Genomic DNA, 15,443 nt, shown 5'->3' on the forward strand with positions numbered 1-15,443 from the left:
TTAAGGTAGATTATATGAGAAATAAGCAATTGGGCTAAATTCCTTCAAAGACTATGAGGCCTCAAAAGATGGCCTTAAGTGGGAGAAATAAATGACCAGTCATTGCTGGTCTCAGAAGTGTTGGTACTTATTGAGTTTATTGGATGCTCTTAGAAGTTCTTAGATAAGTTTACTGAGCAGTACAGTTAAAAGATCCCAAGCTACCAAATTCTTGTTACACTTTTCAATCTAAGAGATTATATAAGAATCCTCCAGTTCCTTCTGCTCTCCCTTTTCTTTCCTTTTCTCCCTCTGTTCTAATTTAGGTTTGAATTTTGACTTGTTATGTGACCTTGTGTTAATGGAGGCCTGTACAAAAAGGGGCCGGGACCATAAGGTACAGCTTACAATATCATCAGTTTTACAATCTGTGTGCTACATGTGTTTAGAGTTCAATTTGAGAAAGAGCCTGGAAAATGGTAAGGGCTGGATGAGTTCTCGTCTTGGTGGAGTCCATTATGTAGTCTCATGGCCAGGTGAGTGGGGGAGCTTTATGGGGTTCATTAAGAGGTTGTCTCTCCTGAGATGCTAAGCAGGTCCCACGGAAAAATGTTAAGCTCCTATCTTTGTCACGTTTTCATGCCATTTCCCAATTCCATAAGTACTCATGTCATTTTTTCTCATTGCTATTCTAATAACGACTAAAAATATAGCAATATTTTCATCTAAATCATTTTTTTCCCTCTTAGTTCCATAGTGCTGATAGCATCAAAGGGAAGATATGTTTCCAGAGGACAATGGACTAGAGTGCTAGAAAAGATGGGAGCCGACAACAATCTTAGATTAAAAGGTAATCAATTTGATTGAGGTTTTTTTAACAAAACACACACACGCTTTATTTTAAATTAAGACCAGATCCATAAAAAAAGCCCCTCGACTTATTTACTCACTTACCAAATAGACCTATGATAAAGAAAAGAGTTACTTACACAGTGAATTCCACCTACTCTGCCCGTTTCTTGTTGTCGGAGCTGGTGAGTAAACCAACATTTTTCCCCATGCTATGCAGTTCATCTAATAGTAAAATGCGACTCCATGCAAGAGATGGCAGCAGCATCTTTATAATCATTAAATGTTAATCAAGCTACTGTGGAGTACAAAGTAAAGTAAATAGGAGTCAGGATCAGAGTGATACAGCGGAAGGAGTCCTAGGTTTGAATCCTACCGGACACATAACTCGCTCTCTCTTGGTCTCAGTTCTCTCATCTGAAAAAGAGAAGTGATGATCTCTATACTATCTCCCTAATTGGATTGTGGTTAGGAAAGTCTTTACAAAAATATATGGCACTATGACAATTTAAACTATTATTATTATCTAGTCACTGAGAAAATTGGGAAGAATACACAAAGATGCTATCCATTCCCTTGAGGGGCTTTAAGCCTCAGGCAACAGTGCCTTGGGAAAAATATAACCCTTGTTAACAAGGAAGTTTTAAAGCCCCCCCAAATTAAGGAAAAGTGATAAATGCCCAAAGAAGAAAATGGTTCACTAGGGACCTCTGATAATTGCCCCTGAGGTCTTTATTGGCCCCAGGCCTCATGCAAGGAAACTCACCTTCTAAAGACTCCTGTGAAAAATTTCAAAGAACACAAATAAATGATTTGTAGAGCTGTAAGAGAACTTAGTGTTCTTAGTTCTTAGTTATATAATATTTATAATAATGTAATATAATATTTAATAAATAATATTTATATAATATAATATTTCATAATTTTCAAAAGACTTTCATTTGATTCTTACAAAAATATGCAAGATAAACAAATCAAGTGCTATCATCTATTTTACAGATAAGGAAACTGAGGCTCATAGAATTGAAGTGGTCAAGAGCCCCAGGTTGCCAAACTGGTGAAAGTGTATGAACTAGGGTTCAAATCCAAGCCAATTTATCTTTCCACTACACCACTCTTCCAGTCATAAAGGGTCAGGAGCCACATCTTCCTCTGTATGCTGGATTTGTTTAAATGACAATACAGATATGTCACTTCTTTACAACTGAATTTATTCATCTGTGAAACACTCGTAGATGTTATTAGGTTACTATTAGGTTAATCTTGGGGTATAAATTTTGTTTTCTACTCCCCAAGCAAAGACACTAACCCTAGTAAGAACAAGAGTCTTGCAGACACAGAGTAATGTATATTATTTTTTTGTCATATAGAAAATCTAAGTATGACTAACAGGGCAACTACTCCAAGGCAGAGCCTGAAGAGACATAAAAAGAGTAGAGAGATAGAAGTCAGCCCAGTACCCCAAAGCCATAGCTCAAGATTAAGGCCAGGTAGAGGACTGCACCTTTATATCGGAGGTAGATGGAATTCAACCCCAGAGTCTGTGTGTGCATAGTGGAGAAGAAGGGTCTGTGGTTGTAAGACAATATTACCTCTACTCATGGTCCTAATTCATTGCCTTTCAGAAAAAATGGCTTTTGTGGGTTTCAAAGGCAGCTTCCGGCCAACGTGGGTAACTATGAACACCGGCGAAGACAAAGCCAAAGTCTTTGAAGTGGTGCCCATCCCTGTGGTGAAAAAGAAGAGGCTGTGAGACCAGCCTTCGGTCCGTGTTTGTGTTCCTGCTGTTATCACTACCTGAGTGGACTGTTTTACTACTGATCCTCCTGAGGATGAGACAAGTTGGCTCTCCCAGCCCCCTAGAGATGTGGACCATTCAAAAGCTGCACATGATAGCCGTGTCTTCTCACCAACGGACCAAGGGGGCCACTGGGAACAGAAACTCTCGGTGCTGCCTATCTGGTGAGGCAGTTGGCTGCTGCTCCTTGGAAGTTACTGATTAATGCTGGATATACTTTCTTCCCTGAGGGACAACTGCAGTTTTACTGTGGCCTTCTTGTACATTTTTACACAGAGTGCTCTCCCTCTCTTCTTATCTGTGCCTCATGAGGGTTTTTTTTTTTTTTTGGTGGCATAGGAGGGAGGTTCTGGATCACCCTGACCTCAAAGATCAATTTTTAGTCTTTTCCCAATGCAGGGGACCCTAATCCAAATGGGAAATTGCAAGAGGACTTTGTCATAATTCTCAAAGCTCATATGCCTAAGACAATCAACCCCACTGATCATTCATGTTCTCTAATAAGTAGCCCAAGGGTGTTGGATATGTGAAAAACAGCCCTGACACTAAGGGCACTTTTCTTTCTTTCTCAGCCAAAACTTTCAGAGGTCCAGTAGGTAGAACTGCAGTAGCATGAAGTGGGTATAATGATGTGATATCTGTTTTCTGATATCAACAGTGGTTGTGTGGAAGGCCACTACAAACGTACCCATCATCCAGATCAGCCCATTTTGGTACTCTAACAATGGGGTTTTCATCCCATGGTCTGCAGAAGATAATTTTTTGGAGGGTAAACTTTTATCCCGATTATTTACTCACTCTTAGTGGAGAACTTTGGTCTGGCTCTCTGTACCACGGGAAAGGTCGCTTGGTGTATGCTGAGCATCAGAAGTAAAGAATAATCCTGGGTCTGCCCATAGTAAATAACTGACCAGATCACTGAAGGTCAGGAATCTGAAGTTCACCACCACTACTGATCCCAAGCAATGATACTTTAGGCTTCCTAGATTGGTGCCTTAGCTTTCTTTCGACCTGGGATATTCAATAGGGAAGCACCCTGTGAAAACTACTGAATGCTTTATATCAGCTTCAAATTTTATAGTTAAAAGAGACTATGAAGATTGTCTAATCCAATCTCCCCATTTTACAATTGTTTAAAAGAAAGGGAGAGGAAGTGGCAGAGAAGGGAAGTCAGTTATTCAAGGTTACTCAGCTAGTTAATAGCAGAGTTGGGACTAGAACCCAGATCTGTCCTCTCCACCATACCACATTGCCTCAAACTTTAGTCCTGAGTGCTCTCATGGAACTCTAGAAGGGCTTCTAACAGTGGTGAAATGATTTAAAATGTCATTACCCAAAGCAGGTCAGTGATCAAGCACCAGTTATTTCCACTCCCAAGTCCAATACCAGACAACTATTCTTGGATTCCTAGATGACTTTTTCTCTTCCTTTTTTATCTACTCTGCTTCAGATGCCATATTCTTTTCTGGAATTCACCTGGTGCTTCCAGGCGCTCTGGATATGCAGGCCCAACAAGGAAAGATTCTTTAGGGCAGTGGTGTCAAATACAAATAGAAAGATCTCTGCCAGCAGACCTCATTTTGACTTATAAAACCACAAATTAATGTTATCTATCTTGTATTTTTATTTATTTTGTTAAATATTTTCCAATTATATTTTAATCTGATTTGGACCATGCTCTAGGCTGGGGCCATGATTTTGACATCTTTGTTTTAGGGCATTCCTCTGGGACCAAACATACCTATTAACCATTTGATCATATCTGGGAATTTCAAAGGACTGGTGGACCATGTCCTGCTGGGCTTCCTCCCACCTCTCACCCTAACTGCTTTCTTTATAAAAAAAACAAAACAAAACCTTGAAATAAGCCACTTGAAAGAAAGGCTGAAACTATCCTTATCACTAAGTTCTGTATGTAAAGGCACAAGAACTCTCAATATTCTCCTTTTTCCCTAAATCTTGATGTGGTTTGGGCTTTTTACCTCCCCCTCCAAACCACACTTTACTCCTTTCAAAAAAGAGCTAATCACACTTTTGTATAAATTATACCTTTTAGACTACAATAGTGGGTCACCTCCCCAAGAATATGTCAACTGTTTGGGATTACACAATCAACTCTCAACCATTGCTTCAACCCACTAGTCCATTCTAACCCAGGAAGAAGTAGTCATAGGGATGACTGCTTCTTTCTTAACAATTTACCAAGTTCTCAGGGTAAGTTATATGCGTCTTTGAAACTTTTTTTTGGAGGGGGAAGAGAAAAGTGGGCATTTAACAGCATTGGACTTTTATTGTTCTTGGACAGTTTCACTTTCTTTGTTCTCCAGATATTTTTAAAAGGGTCTCCCACTGTGAATCCCTTGGGATGTGATCCCTATAAGGTAGCCAGAAATTATAAATAGCTTCGTAAAGCATATGTCAGCTTTTTCAAGAATAGATATTTGGGAATACAGCAAGTGGCACGTATGTAGCACCTAGGTAACTAACTAGTGGAGGATCTGTTCATTTGTTTGTCTATACTAGCACAAATGACTCATAAAGACCAGATATCTGGGCATCTTCTTTGTAGTACTCATATTTTATTCCTAATTTCCCAGAAAGGGCCTCCCCCTTCTGTCTCCATTGGTAAGGTATTAGACTTACAACATATTAGGGTTTTGTTTTGTTTCCTTAAAAAACCAATTCTTCTAAAGCCCTTGTCTCTTTCATGTTGCCCGAAATAGCTGGTCCTTTTTCGGAAGTAGATGTATAATTTTTGTATGTAAACATTTCTTATAGACGTCACAAGGAGAAAGATATATTTTCTATTTATTTATTATAAAGGCACTACTAGAAGACATTTTCAGAAATGAAGAGTTGTATAAAATTTTGTGTCACACATCCAGAAAAATGAATACACATTTGAAAGTTTCCCCTGAACCATAGTACATGAATGCATTTGAAGACTTTGTTGTTTTAAAAATGGCAGGTTACAAGAGAATTATCCTGTTATAGTTTGGAATTATTATTGCATAATAAATATTCAAATTTGTATCATGATTGTGTCTCCTTTCATTTTTCATTACAGTAGAACTCCTTGGAATCTAAGGATTTTATAAATTAATGTTTTTCATGACTTCTATTTTAATATAATATTCACTCCCACCTACTTATTGGGCATTCCATTGTACCAAAGATAAAGAGTTCAGCAAAACTAACTGAAAGAAAGATCCCAGGATAGTGAGTGCAACATTCTGCACTCACACCCCACCCCTGCCTCGTCTTTTCAAGGAAAGAGTATGATACATTTTTTCATCTTTTCTCTAAGACCAAAATTGGTCATTATAATTCTACAGCGCACAGCAGTGGTGTCAAACTCAAATAGAAATGGAACAATTTATCCTCATATGAGGGTCCCTGAGGGCCACATATTGGCTTGCCTTTAAAATGTAATATTATCTATGTCCTGCAGAATTTTTATTTATTTTGTTAAATATTTCCCAATTGCATTGTAATCTGGTTTCTATACTTTGGAAGTGTGTTGCTGCCAGGGGCCCCATTTCTGATGTCTCTGGTGGACAGTGAAGCCAGATTTTCAGTGGAAAGGTGATTCACAGAGATCACAGAATATGTCTGCTTTTTGTTGGCATCCCCCAAATTATTCATCCCTAAGAGATCTTAGATGTCAAGGAGTCTAGTCCTCTCAGTTTACAGAACAAGAAACTGAGGCCCAGAAAATTTATGTGATTCACTCAGGACTAGGATCTAACATGAGTTTCAAACTCAGGTCTTCTTGACTTCAAGTTGAGCCTACTATACACTACTGATCCTAAATGAAAATGAAATTACTTTTCCTGGTTAGTTCCAGGAAGCTATATTTTGAAATATTCATAGATTCGCAAGAGAAGGAATATGGGGACTCTTTCTACCAATGTACTTCAAAAGGTAAGGTATAGGTAAAAAAAAAAAAAATCAAAGCCCTTATCTATGCCTTATCATCCTGTGTGATTTTCATGTCTTCCCATGAATCCTCAAAAGAGGATCTATCTAACATGCTGGAAACTTAATTCTATCTACATAAGAGATTTGTGAATCTCTTTGACAATCTGGTGAAGCCTATGGACCCCTTCTCAGAATGATATTTTAAAATGCATAACACAAAATAAATAGGATTACAAAGGAAACCAATTGCATTAAAATAGTTAACAAAATGTTTTTTAAAAAAAAGTTCATAGACCCCAGGTAAAGAACCCTTACTCTAGGTCTTTTAACATTTCATGGATACGAGAAAAGCAATTTAGGTTATCTGCCTGTTTCTCACTCTTGCTTCATGACTGGCCCATTTCCCTTTCTTTGATACATTTTCCAGCACTTCATTCACATAAGTCATTGTTATTAATGTCCTGTAGTCTACTTACACTCAACACAGATCTCTCTAAAGTCATTTGGGTCACCTGCATTTTGGAAATGATCCACAGCCATAAATAATCCCTAAGAAAACGTTGACATTGGAAAGATGGATATTTTACACCAGAGGAGAGTTTGGAGTCCTTAAAAGCACTTCAAGACTCCCAAATGGATTTCTCCTTCTGGTCCACTCTGAGCTAAATCTGACTTGGGCAGTGGTAGAAAAGGCACATTAGGGCCAGATTGTAGAAGGCCTTGAATGTCAGAGTAAAGAATTTGACCTGAATTTGTAGGCAAAACAAATTTTCAAACTCTTTTGAAGAATTTCTTTTTTATGTAAATGGTATTTTATTTTTTCCAATGACATGTAAATATAGTTTTCAACATTCATTTTTTATAAGATTTGAAATCTTATATTTTTAAATTCCAAATTTTTGTCCTTCCTTCCCCTCCCCCCAGAACACCAAGCAATCTGATATAGGTTATACATGTGCAATCATGTTAAATATATTTCCACATTAGTCACGTTGTGACAGAAGAGACAGAACAAAAGGGGAAAACACAAAGGAAGTGAAAACAGTCTGCTTTGATCTTTCTTCAGACTCCATCAGTTCTTTCTCTGGATGTGGACAGCATTTTCCATCATGAGTTAAAGAAAATTTCTAAAAGAGGAGTTTCAGTTCTGAAAAACGTAGGAATTCTCTTCAATACAATGATTGATGTTGATTCTAGAAAATCATAATAAAGCATGCCACCTATCACCTGGCAGAGGTGATGGACTCATTGTAGATTGCAACATATTTTTCTTTAACATGCTCAATGCAGGAAGACTAAAGCCCCCATCAAGGAGTATACAGAATATATAATGTTTGTAACATAGATTTTTGCCTCTCTTTCTCAAGGGGCTCAGGTAAGGAAGGTGAGTAGAGGTAGGGAGGAGGTGAGAGGCAGAGAAGATACCTACTGTGGATGGTAAAAAAAATAATGAGCTTTAATTAAAAAATTAAAAATGGGTTTCCTGATGAGAGCATAATTTTAGGAAGGTTCATTCATATGCGGGATGAATTGATAATAAGAGACTGGAGGTAGAGAAATCAGTTAGGCAACCAGTGCAGTAGTTTAGGGATATAATCAAAAGGGAAGGTGGAAGATGTGTGTGTGTGTGTGTGTGTGTGTGTGTGTGGTAGGACAGTGGCTAAAAAAAGGATGAAGAGATAGATATGGGAGGCATTATAAAGGAAAAGTCAACAAGAATAGGGAAAGAAAATGGTAGAACAGAGAAGAGTCAAGGATGCTTTGGGTCTCTAGTCTGGGTGGGTGAAAAAATGATGAAAATACTCTCAAAGAAAGCTGAGCCTTAGTTTTGGATAGTAGAGAATGTTAAGTACAGTTCTTGGCCTCCTGTTGATATCTTCAATTGTAACTAACTTCTCCCAAGGGTTCCCATGCCAGGCAGGCCTGAACCATAGCTGCTAGGTCTTAACCTTTTGCCTCCTGTCATACTTGTTTGGGGGTTAAGCAAGGAATTTTTCAGAGTAAGAGAGACCTCTGCATGTTTGAAAATGGATGTAATGAAAGGAAAAGGTGAGGATGCTACAGAGCAAGGAGAATGTTGAGATACCAAGAGGACAACAGTGGGAACTTAGAAAGCTCTAACCCCCTCTTTCCAGTGAGTTGACATGAGTTGGGAAAGTCAAAGTCTCCATGGGAAATGGCATCAAAACACATGGCATCATCAACAGCTGAGGAGATAGAAGAAGGCAATGATTGAGAATAAAGGGGAATTTGCTTCTAAATGGATTGATTCCATAAAACACAGTGGATGTGGCTGGTAGTGAAAGTGTAGAAGTGGTCAGGCATGAGGGTGAACTGCTATTTTTGGAGGAGAAAACTGGGGGTGGGGGTTTAATATTCCTATAAGGATTAGGGCCCACCCCCAATACACACATACACCCAGTTCATTTATACTACGGAAACTTGGAGGAAAGGAAAGCTTCTATTTTTGCAAGAAAGAGGGGAACTGAGAGTAACAAAGGGCTTGGAACCTGTGTAAGGCCTCACAGAGTGACTGGCATCCAGGGCTTTGTGGCACAGAGGGAGAATTTGAACCTGACCCTGCAGCAGGTGTTACTTCCTCTAGGTGGGAGCAGATAGGGTCCAGAAGGAAGATGTAGTTGGGTAAATCCTCACCCAAACCCTTAGAGTCTGTCCTTCCAAAGCTAGCTAAAGCCAGGACTTTCTGAGTAATGGGAAAGGCTACAGGGCATAACAAAGTCCTCCTCATTCCTCAGGGAGAATGCCCTTTTGTTTCAGAAACCCTTGGCTCAGTAGGCCCAACTCTTTACTAATAAGCATCACTCTTCACCTGACAGGTGCTGGGTGACCCATTTTAGCCACAAAAGTCTCTACCAAGTTTTGGTCCCAGCTTGGATAAGCCAATGTTGGAGATCACAAGTGGAAAAACGGTCAAACCTTTGCTCACAGGCTGGCCTGGAACTTGCATTGTGGGCTTTGGAGAGAAAACCCTGTTCTGTCTTTTAGTCGTATGTTCAAAACACCAAATAGAGCCAAAGAAGACTTTCCAATCATAAGTTTGTGAGTTCTGGAAAAGTGCTAGCACATAGACAAGAGGCCTCAAGTTCAGAGAGAACTTATATACTTCAGCAAAAGGGAAAAGGGAAAAAAAGTCTTCTAAAGTGCATTCAAATTATCCACTAAGGTGACACTATCTTTTGAATGTACTATTATTGCTCTCTCAGGTAGGCCTTTCTGGGTGTACATAGCCACATTCGTTTGGATCATTTAAAGAGGGAAGAGAGGAGAAAATGTTTTCTTGAAATATCCAAAAAATTGAAGGAAAGGTCTACAAGAAAACCATGGAAGTATGGATGAGTTAAGATGAAATGGGAGTGAAAAAAGGTGAGAGAAACAAGGGGAAAAGGGAAGACAGAGTAGAAAGAATGAGGATAAAGGAGGCTATTTGAAGGGGGGTGAAAGTAACTGAATTTTCTAAGTAGACTGTTTATACCATCTCAATTATCTGTCTAGCTCCCCTTCTGACTTCATAGTTGGTGAATCAATCACTGGAAAGGGGATGACCTGAGAGGAAGAGCACTGGACTAGGGTGCAAACAGAACAAGATCCGAGACTTTTCTTTGTGTCTGCATGAACTTGGCCTAGCTCCTTGGTCTCAGTGTTTTCATCTGTAAAATGGAAACAATAAAAGCTGCTCTGCCTTCATGCAGTTGTTGTGCGGACCAAAGGAGATGATGAGTGTGAAAATACTTTATAAAGTAGTATACAAATGTAGGCTATTATTAATTAATAATTCGTGTAATAGAATAGTATATTATATAATTAATAATGTAGTAATAATATAATTAATAATAATAATAAATAATAATGTAATTAATAATATAATTAATAATAAAATGAAGAAAACCTAGCCCCTTTCTGGGAGAGATTTAAAATCTTTTATCAAGGTCTTATTGGTCCACAGGATAAAGAGGTCTGATCCAGCTTTAAGGAGAAACCATCTATTCGTCACTTGTTCTGTGGGAATAAGGGGTCTCTGGTCATACTTTTGGGCATGTCTCTTCCTCTTCTAATTAGAGAGAATCATAGATTTAGTGCTCAAAGGCACTTTAGAGATCCAGTCCAACCCTAGCTTTACAGAGATGAGGAAAATAAGGCCCTGAGAAGTTGTGACTTGTGCAAGTCAGGAAATAAGTGGCTGAAATGAGATTCAAACTCAGGCCTTCTTCTGACTCTAATTTAAAAACCAGGGCTTATATGTCTTAGTCTCGTGGAGTGGAGTCATTCCATGAGGGTCAAAGAGTCTGGCTGAGTTAAGAGTAAGAAAGCCTCCTTCTGTTTCCAGTCTGGGAGACTAAATGTATTCACAAAAACATTCATCAATAAAAATCAGGCCTGTCCTATAAATGCAAACGAAAAGCCAACCGGGAATCCACATGAATTCCAGAAATTCCTCTGGACTTAAAACTCTGTACCCAGAGCCATTGGACTATTAGGGGCTGTGGATTCTGCAGTTCCAGAGCCTTTGCTTGGAAAGTGATAAATCTGACTTCAGAGGAGAGCTGCTGAAAACTCCCTTGAAAACCTCTCTCATTATTTCTGAGATTCTGGTTACAGACTTGGAATCGCTCTATGTCTCGAGCTTACAAAGTGCTCCAAGTTAGATCACTTTGAATTATTGACAGCAATACCCAAGAGTCTATGCCTCATCTATCCACCTGGCAAGCATGCCCCAAGAAAGGAGTTTCATGGTTTCCTCTGTAACTCATTGCATAGCTCAACAAAGTTTGAGATGAGAAATCCTCTCCTAGAGAGAGAAGTCCTACAGACCTACTACATCCTTCTCTTTCATCTTGCTTTTTATCATCATAGAAACTCAATGCTTCATCCCAGGAGGAGGAAGCCACCACCATGTCATCTACCCCTTCCCACCCCTTACTGCCGTACACTTTGGTACCTAATATCATCTACTGATTTTCTCTTCCTTCCAACACTTTCTCAAAAGTTCGTGGCTTGCCTCATACCCTGGACTTCCTCAAAGGAAAAAGCCATGGGCTTTCTCCCTGCCCCTTCTTTCTTCTTCCATTTTCCTTAGTTGACAAGAAATAACAATAACCCTCATTTATAGAGTACTTTGGATAGCTAGGTGGCACAGTAGTGGGTAGAGTACCAGACCTGGAGTCAGGAAGAGTCATCTTTCTGAGTTTAAATCTGACCTCAGACATTTATTAGTTGTGTGATCCTAGGCAAGTCACTTAACCTTGTTTGCCTCAGTTTTCTCATCTGTAAAATGATCTGGAGAAAGAAATGGAAAATCACTCCAATGTCTTTTCCAAAAAATTCCATATGGGGTCACAAAAAGTCAGACGGGAATGAAAACAACTAAACCATAAATAGAATGCTTTAAGAACATTTTACAGAACAAAGGACTTTCCTCACAAGAACCCTATGAGGAAGGTGGTGCCAGTATGATTATGTCCATTCTAGAGATGAGGAAAATGAGACACAAAGAGTTTCCCCATGTGACTTCCCCATGGTCATATACCTAGTGAATATCAAAGCTGGTATCTGTCCTGCCACTTGTACTTTACGTATTATGAATGTATATCTTTGTGGGTGTGCTATCTCCCCCATTAGAATGTAAGGATCTTGAGGGTAGGGACCACGCTTATTTGTTTTCCTTTCCTTACATTCCCAGTGCCTGGAAATAGTAAGTGCTAAATAAACATTTGTTGACTGACTGTGTTCTAACTACAAGTCTATTTTTCCTCTACACTGTGCAAAACCACTTTTCTATTTCAAGAGTACTGATTTTAAAGCACTAGAAGAAAATATGGGGAAGGCGGAGTAGTATAATCATAGCTTAGAAGGCTAAAATTCAAGTCACAAAGATTCTTTGATGCCCTAAGAAGCTGTTCTCACTCCCTATTTCCAAGGGAAAACTGACAATAGACAAGTGGGGAGAAGTACAGAAATCCATTAGACCCAAGGCTCAGTGGGAGATGCTGAATGAACAGGAGACACCCCCACCAGGAAGCAAGGGAAAGAGGGACTCCATGGGCTTGAGTCACCCTATCTCAGCTGGGGGAGAGTGATAATAGAAAGTGGCTTGAGAAAAGTGAGTCGAAGGAGGTTCCTACCAGGTCTGAAGAGGCCCGTTGCTTGTAAGGTGAGACTGCAGAGCTCAGTGCAAAGAACCGAAGGCAATACCAAAGAATCGTTCTGGTCTTAGAATCTAGGAAAAAGTTATAACCTGTCTAACGTAATTCCTTTAGTCCCACATCTTGAGAACTGGCACCATCTCCTGGGGAGCAGGAGCAATTGCTGGAGAGCATCTGTAGAAGAAGCAATCAGGAGTTGGAAAGACAGCAGAGAACTCACAAGAGATAAGCTACACTAGAGAAAAACCCCACGATGCTGCTCAGGCTGTAGCCCTTGGTGGAGCAGCAAACCCTGGCCTGGTGTCTTGATGAAAGCTTACCTGGAAGAATACTGTGAATCACAGAAAAAATATAGGTTTGCCCAGGATGGAGAAACACAGAGAATCACTGAAGGGGGAAAGGGATTCTATTACCTCTCCATGCCTTTGGGTCTGAGTTGTCTCTGTGTTGTTATTGTCTGTCATGAGCCTTACTACATCTAAGAGGAGCTGATGGCCACCATTTATGGGAAAGTTACATGCTGAACTTATCAGGTTCATCAGTGGGGCCAAGTGAGCCACAAAGAGATGACGTCCCACAAATAATCTGTGAGAAGGAAGCCTCTGACACAAGGGTTATATAGCGATCAGTCCTACTCTGTAGATGGAGGATCCAGGGAAAGACTCACAAATTCTAGAAAGAAGCTGCAAGAGTGAAAGCCTTGCTAGTGGAAGAGAGTTGCTAGGGACTTAACTAGACTTAAGGTTCCATGACACACAGAAAAAGATTAAGAACCTACATTCTAAAGGAATCCTCACTCTGACATCCTCAACAAGGGGCAATCTACTCTCTGCTTACAAGATCTCCAATGAGAGGGCAGCCACCACCTTCCCAGGCAGCCCATTCTACTTTTGACAACTCTATTTGTCAGGACTCATTCCTGACATCAAGGCTAAATTCGCCTCTTTGCATCCTTCACCAACAGTCCTGGTTCTGCCCTCTGACACAAAAATTACTTTTTAAATCATGGCTTTATAGTAAAGAATGAGTGGATTGTGGCTAGCTGCTCAAAACTCCCGTCACTCAACACAACTCAAGGCACCCATCACACGTGCTGAGTTCATGAGAAAGCCAGGTAAGAACGCAGAGAGTGCCCACATCACATTTTAAGAAACTAGTTTGACCCATACTGATCAATCAATATAGATCATGGAAGGAGATATTGCATTGTTTCAAAGTAAGTGGATTGGAATTCCACTTTCAGGATGTTTCATTTTAGGGCTCTTACTTTAGGAACTGTTTCCTATTCTCTGCTGCCATCTGGTGGTGAGTGCTTTTATCGAGATCCTCTCTTTTCAACTCAAGTTCAGTAGGTTGTTTTCACTGCCAACTCATAGGATTTCTGAGCTGGATGGGACCTTAGAGGTCATGTAGACCAACTCCTGATTTTACATATGGGGAAACTGAGGCTCAGAGACACTGAATGGCTGGCCCAAAGTTACACAGGTAGTAGAGATGGGGTAGTATCCAAGTGGTCGAACTAAATCTAGTTGCCATATTGGAAGGTCAAGTGTTAAGAGCAAGTATTTAGAGCAAGAAGGTCCCTCAGATGTCATCATGTTTAACTCCTTCATTTGGAAGATGAGGAAACTGAGGACCAGAGAGGTTCAGTGGCTTGCTCAGGGTCACACAGGTACTAAGTGACACAGCCTGGATTTTGTCAAAAATTAGTGTGTTGGTGCTGAACTAGAATGCCTAACAACGCCTGGCACATAATGGGTGTTTTATAATTGCTTGCTGACCAATTGCCCAAGAGTGGCAATAAGTAGCTGCGCCATGAACTTGAACCTTTCTTCTATGTGTATTCTCTGGTACTGAGCGTTTGCCCCCAGTAAGTTTTGCCCTGATTAAGTAGCATACTTTTTACACTACTGGTGGAAAGGATTTACAAAAGTTCTTGATGGTGGATGACATTGTATTGAATATATCAAACCCCAAAACACTACAGGGATATATCAGTGAAACCTCCAGTCACTTGAAAGCAATAAACATAGTAATTTATATAGGATGGAGAATGCATATTGCCTAGAGTATGACATGCAATTGAATGGTTTGGAACCCATTGAATTAGACCATCAGTACAGAGGACAAGTGTTGAAACAGTGGTCAACAGTTTTGGATTCAAATTCTGTCTCAGATAGTTACTAGTTGTATGACCATAGTTAATCAGTCTTCCAGAATCTTAGCTTCGTTAACTACAGAACAAGGATATTAACACTTGCACTGCCAATCTCACAGGGTTATTGTAAGGAAAGTACTTTGTGAATCTTAAAGTGTTACAGAAATACGAGCTGTTTTTAATGTATCAGGAGACTGGTCAATAAGTGGGGATAGGGCTCTGCCTGGTGCCAACCTTCGTGGAGGTTTTGCTGAGCCTGTTTCTGCATAATGACCCAATTGAGAGTACACACAAGTATTCTGTGACTCTTCCTGCAAGGTGAAATTAGCTGTTGAGAAAGAACTAAGAGTACCTGTGGGAGACTATTGCAGAGAAACTTCAATCTCCTTTCCTGGTAGCGATCAAGGGAAGACGGGCTAGAAACCTCCACCTCCATCTCCCCCTGTGCTACAGTGTAGCCTCTATGTTCTTTTATCTCTTTGTGTTTGTTCTCTCCACCCTTAAACGAATGAGTACAGGAGACAAACCAGACCAGGCTACGACCTTGTGAGACCAGAAGAGTCAACACAAGCCTGGG

General features: G+C 39.9%; 1 protein-coding gene across 1 annotated transcript in view; it reads left to right on the forward strand.

Annotated features, from left to right (window-relative positions):
• The window catches only part of CEMIP (cell migration inducing hyaluronidase 1), a 246,386-nt gene extending 240,721 nt beyond the window's left edge, over positions 1-5,665 (forward strand). Inside the window, exons 28-29 of the mRNA XM_072619226.1 lie at positions 729-829; positions 2,454-5,665. Coding sequence (XP_072475327.1) covers positions 729-829; positions 2,454-2,581 — 229 coding nt within the window. The 3' untranslated portion in view covers positions 2,582-5,665. The remainder of the gene's footprint in view (positions 1-728; positions 830-2,453) is intronic.
• The last annotated feature ends 9,778 nt before the right edge of the window (positions 5,666-15,443 follow it).

This window comes from Notamacropus eugenii, chromosome 1 (genome assembly GCF_028372415.1).
Source record: "Notamacropus eugenii isolate mMacEug1 chromosome 1, mMacEug1.pri_v2, whole genome shotgun sequence".
Classification (NCBI taxonomy): domain Eukaryota; kingdom Metazoa; phylum Chordata; class Mammalia; order Diprotodontia; family Macropodidae; genus Notamacropus; species Notamacropus eugenii.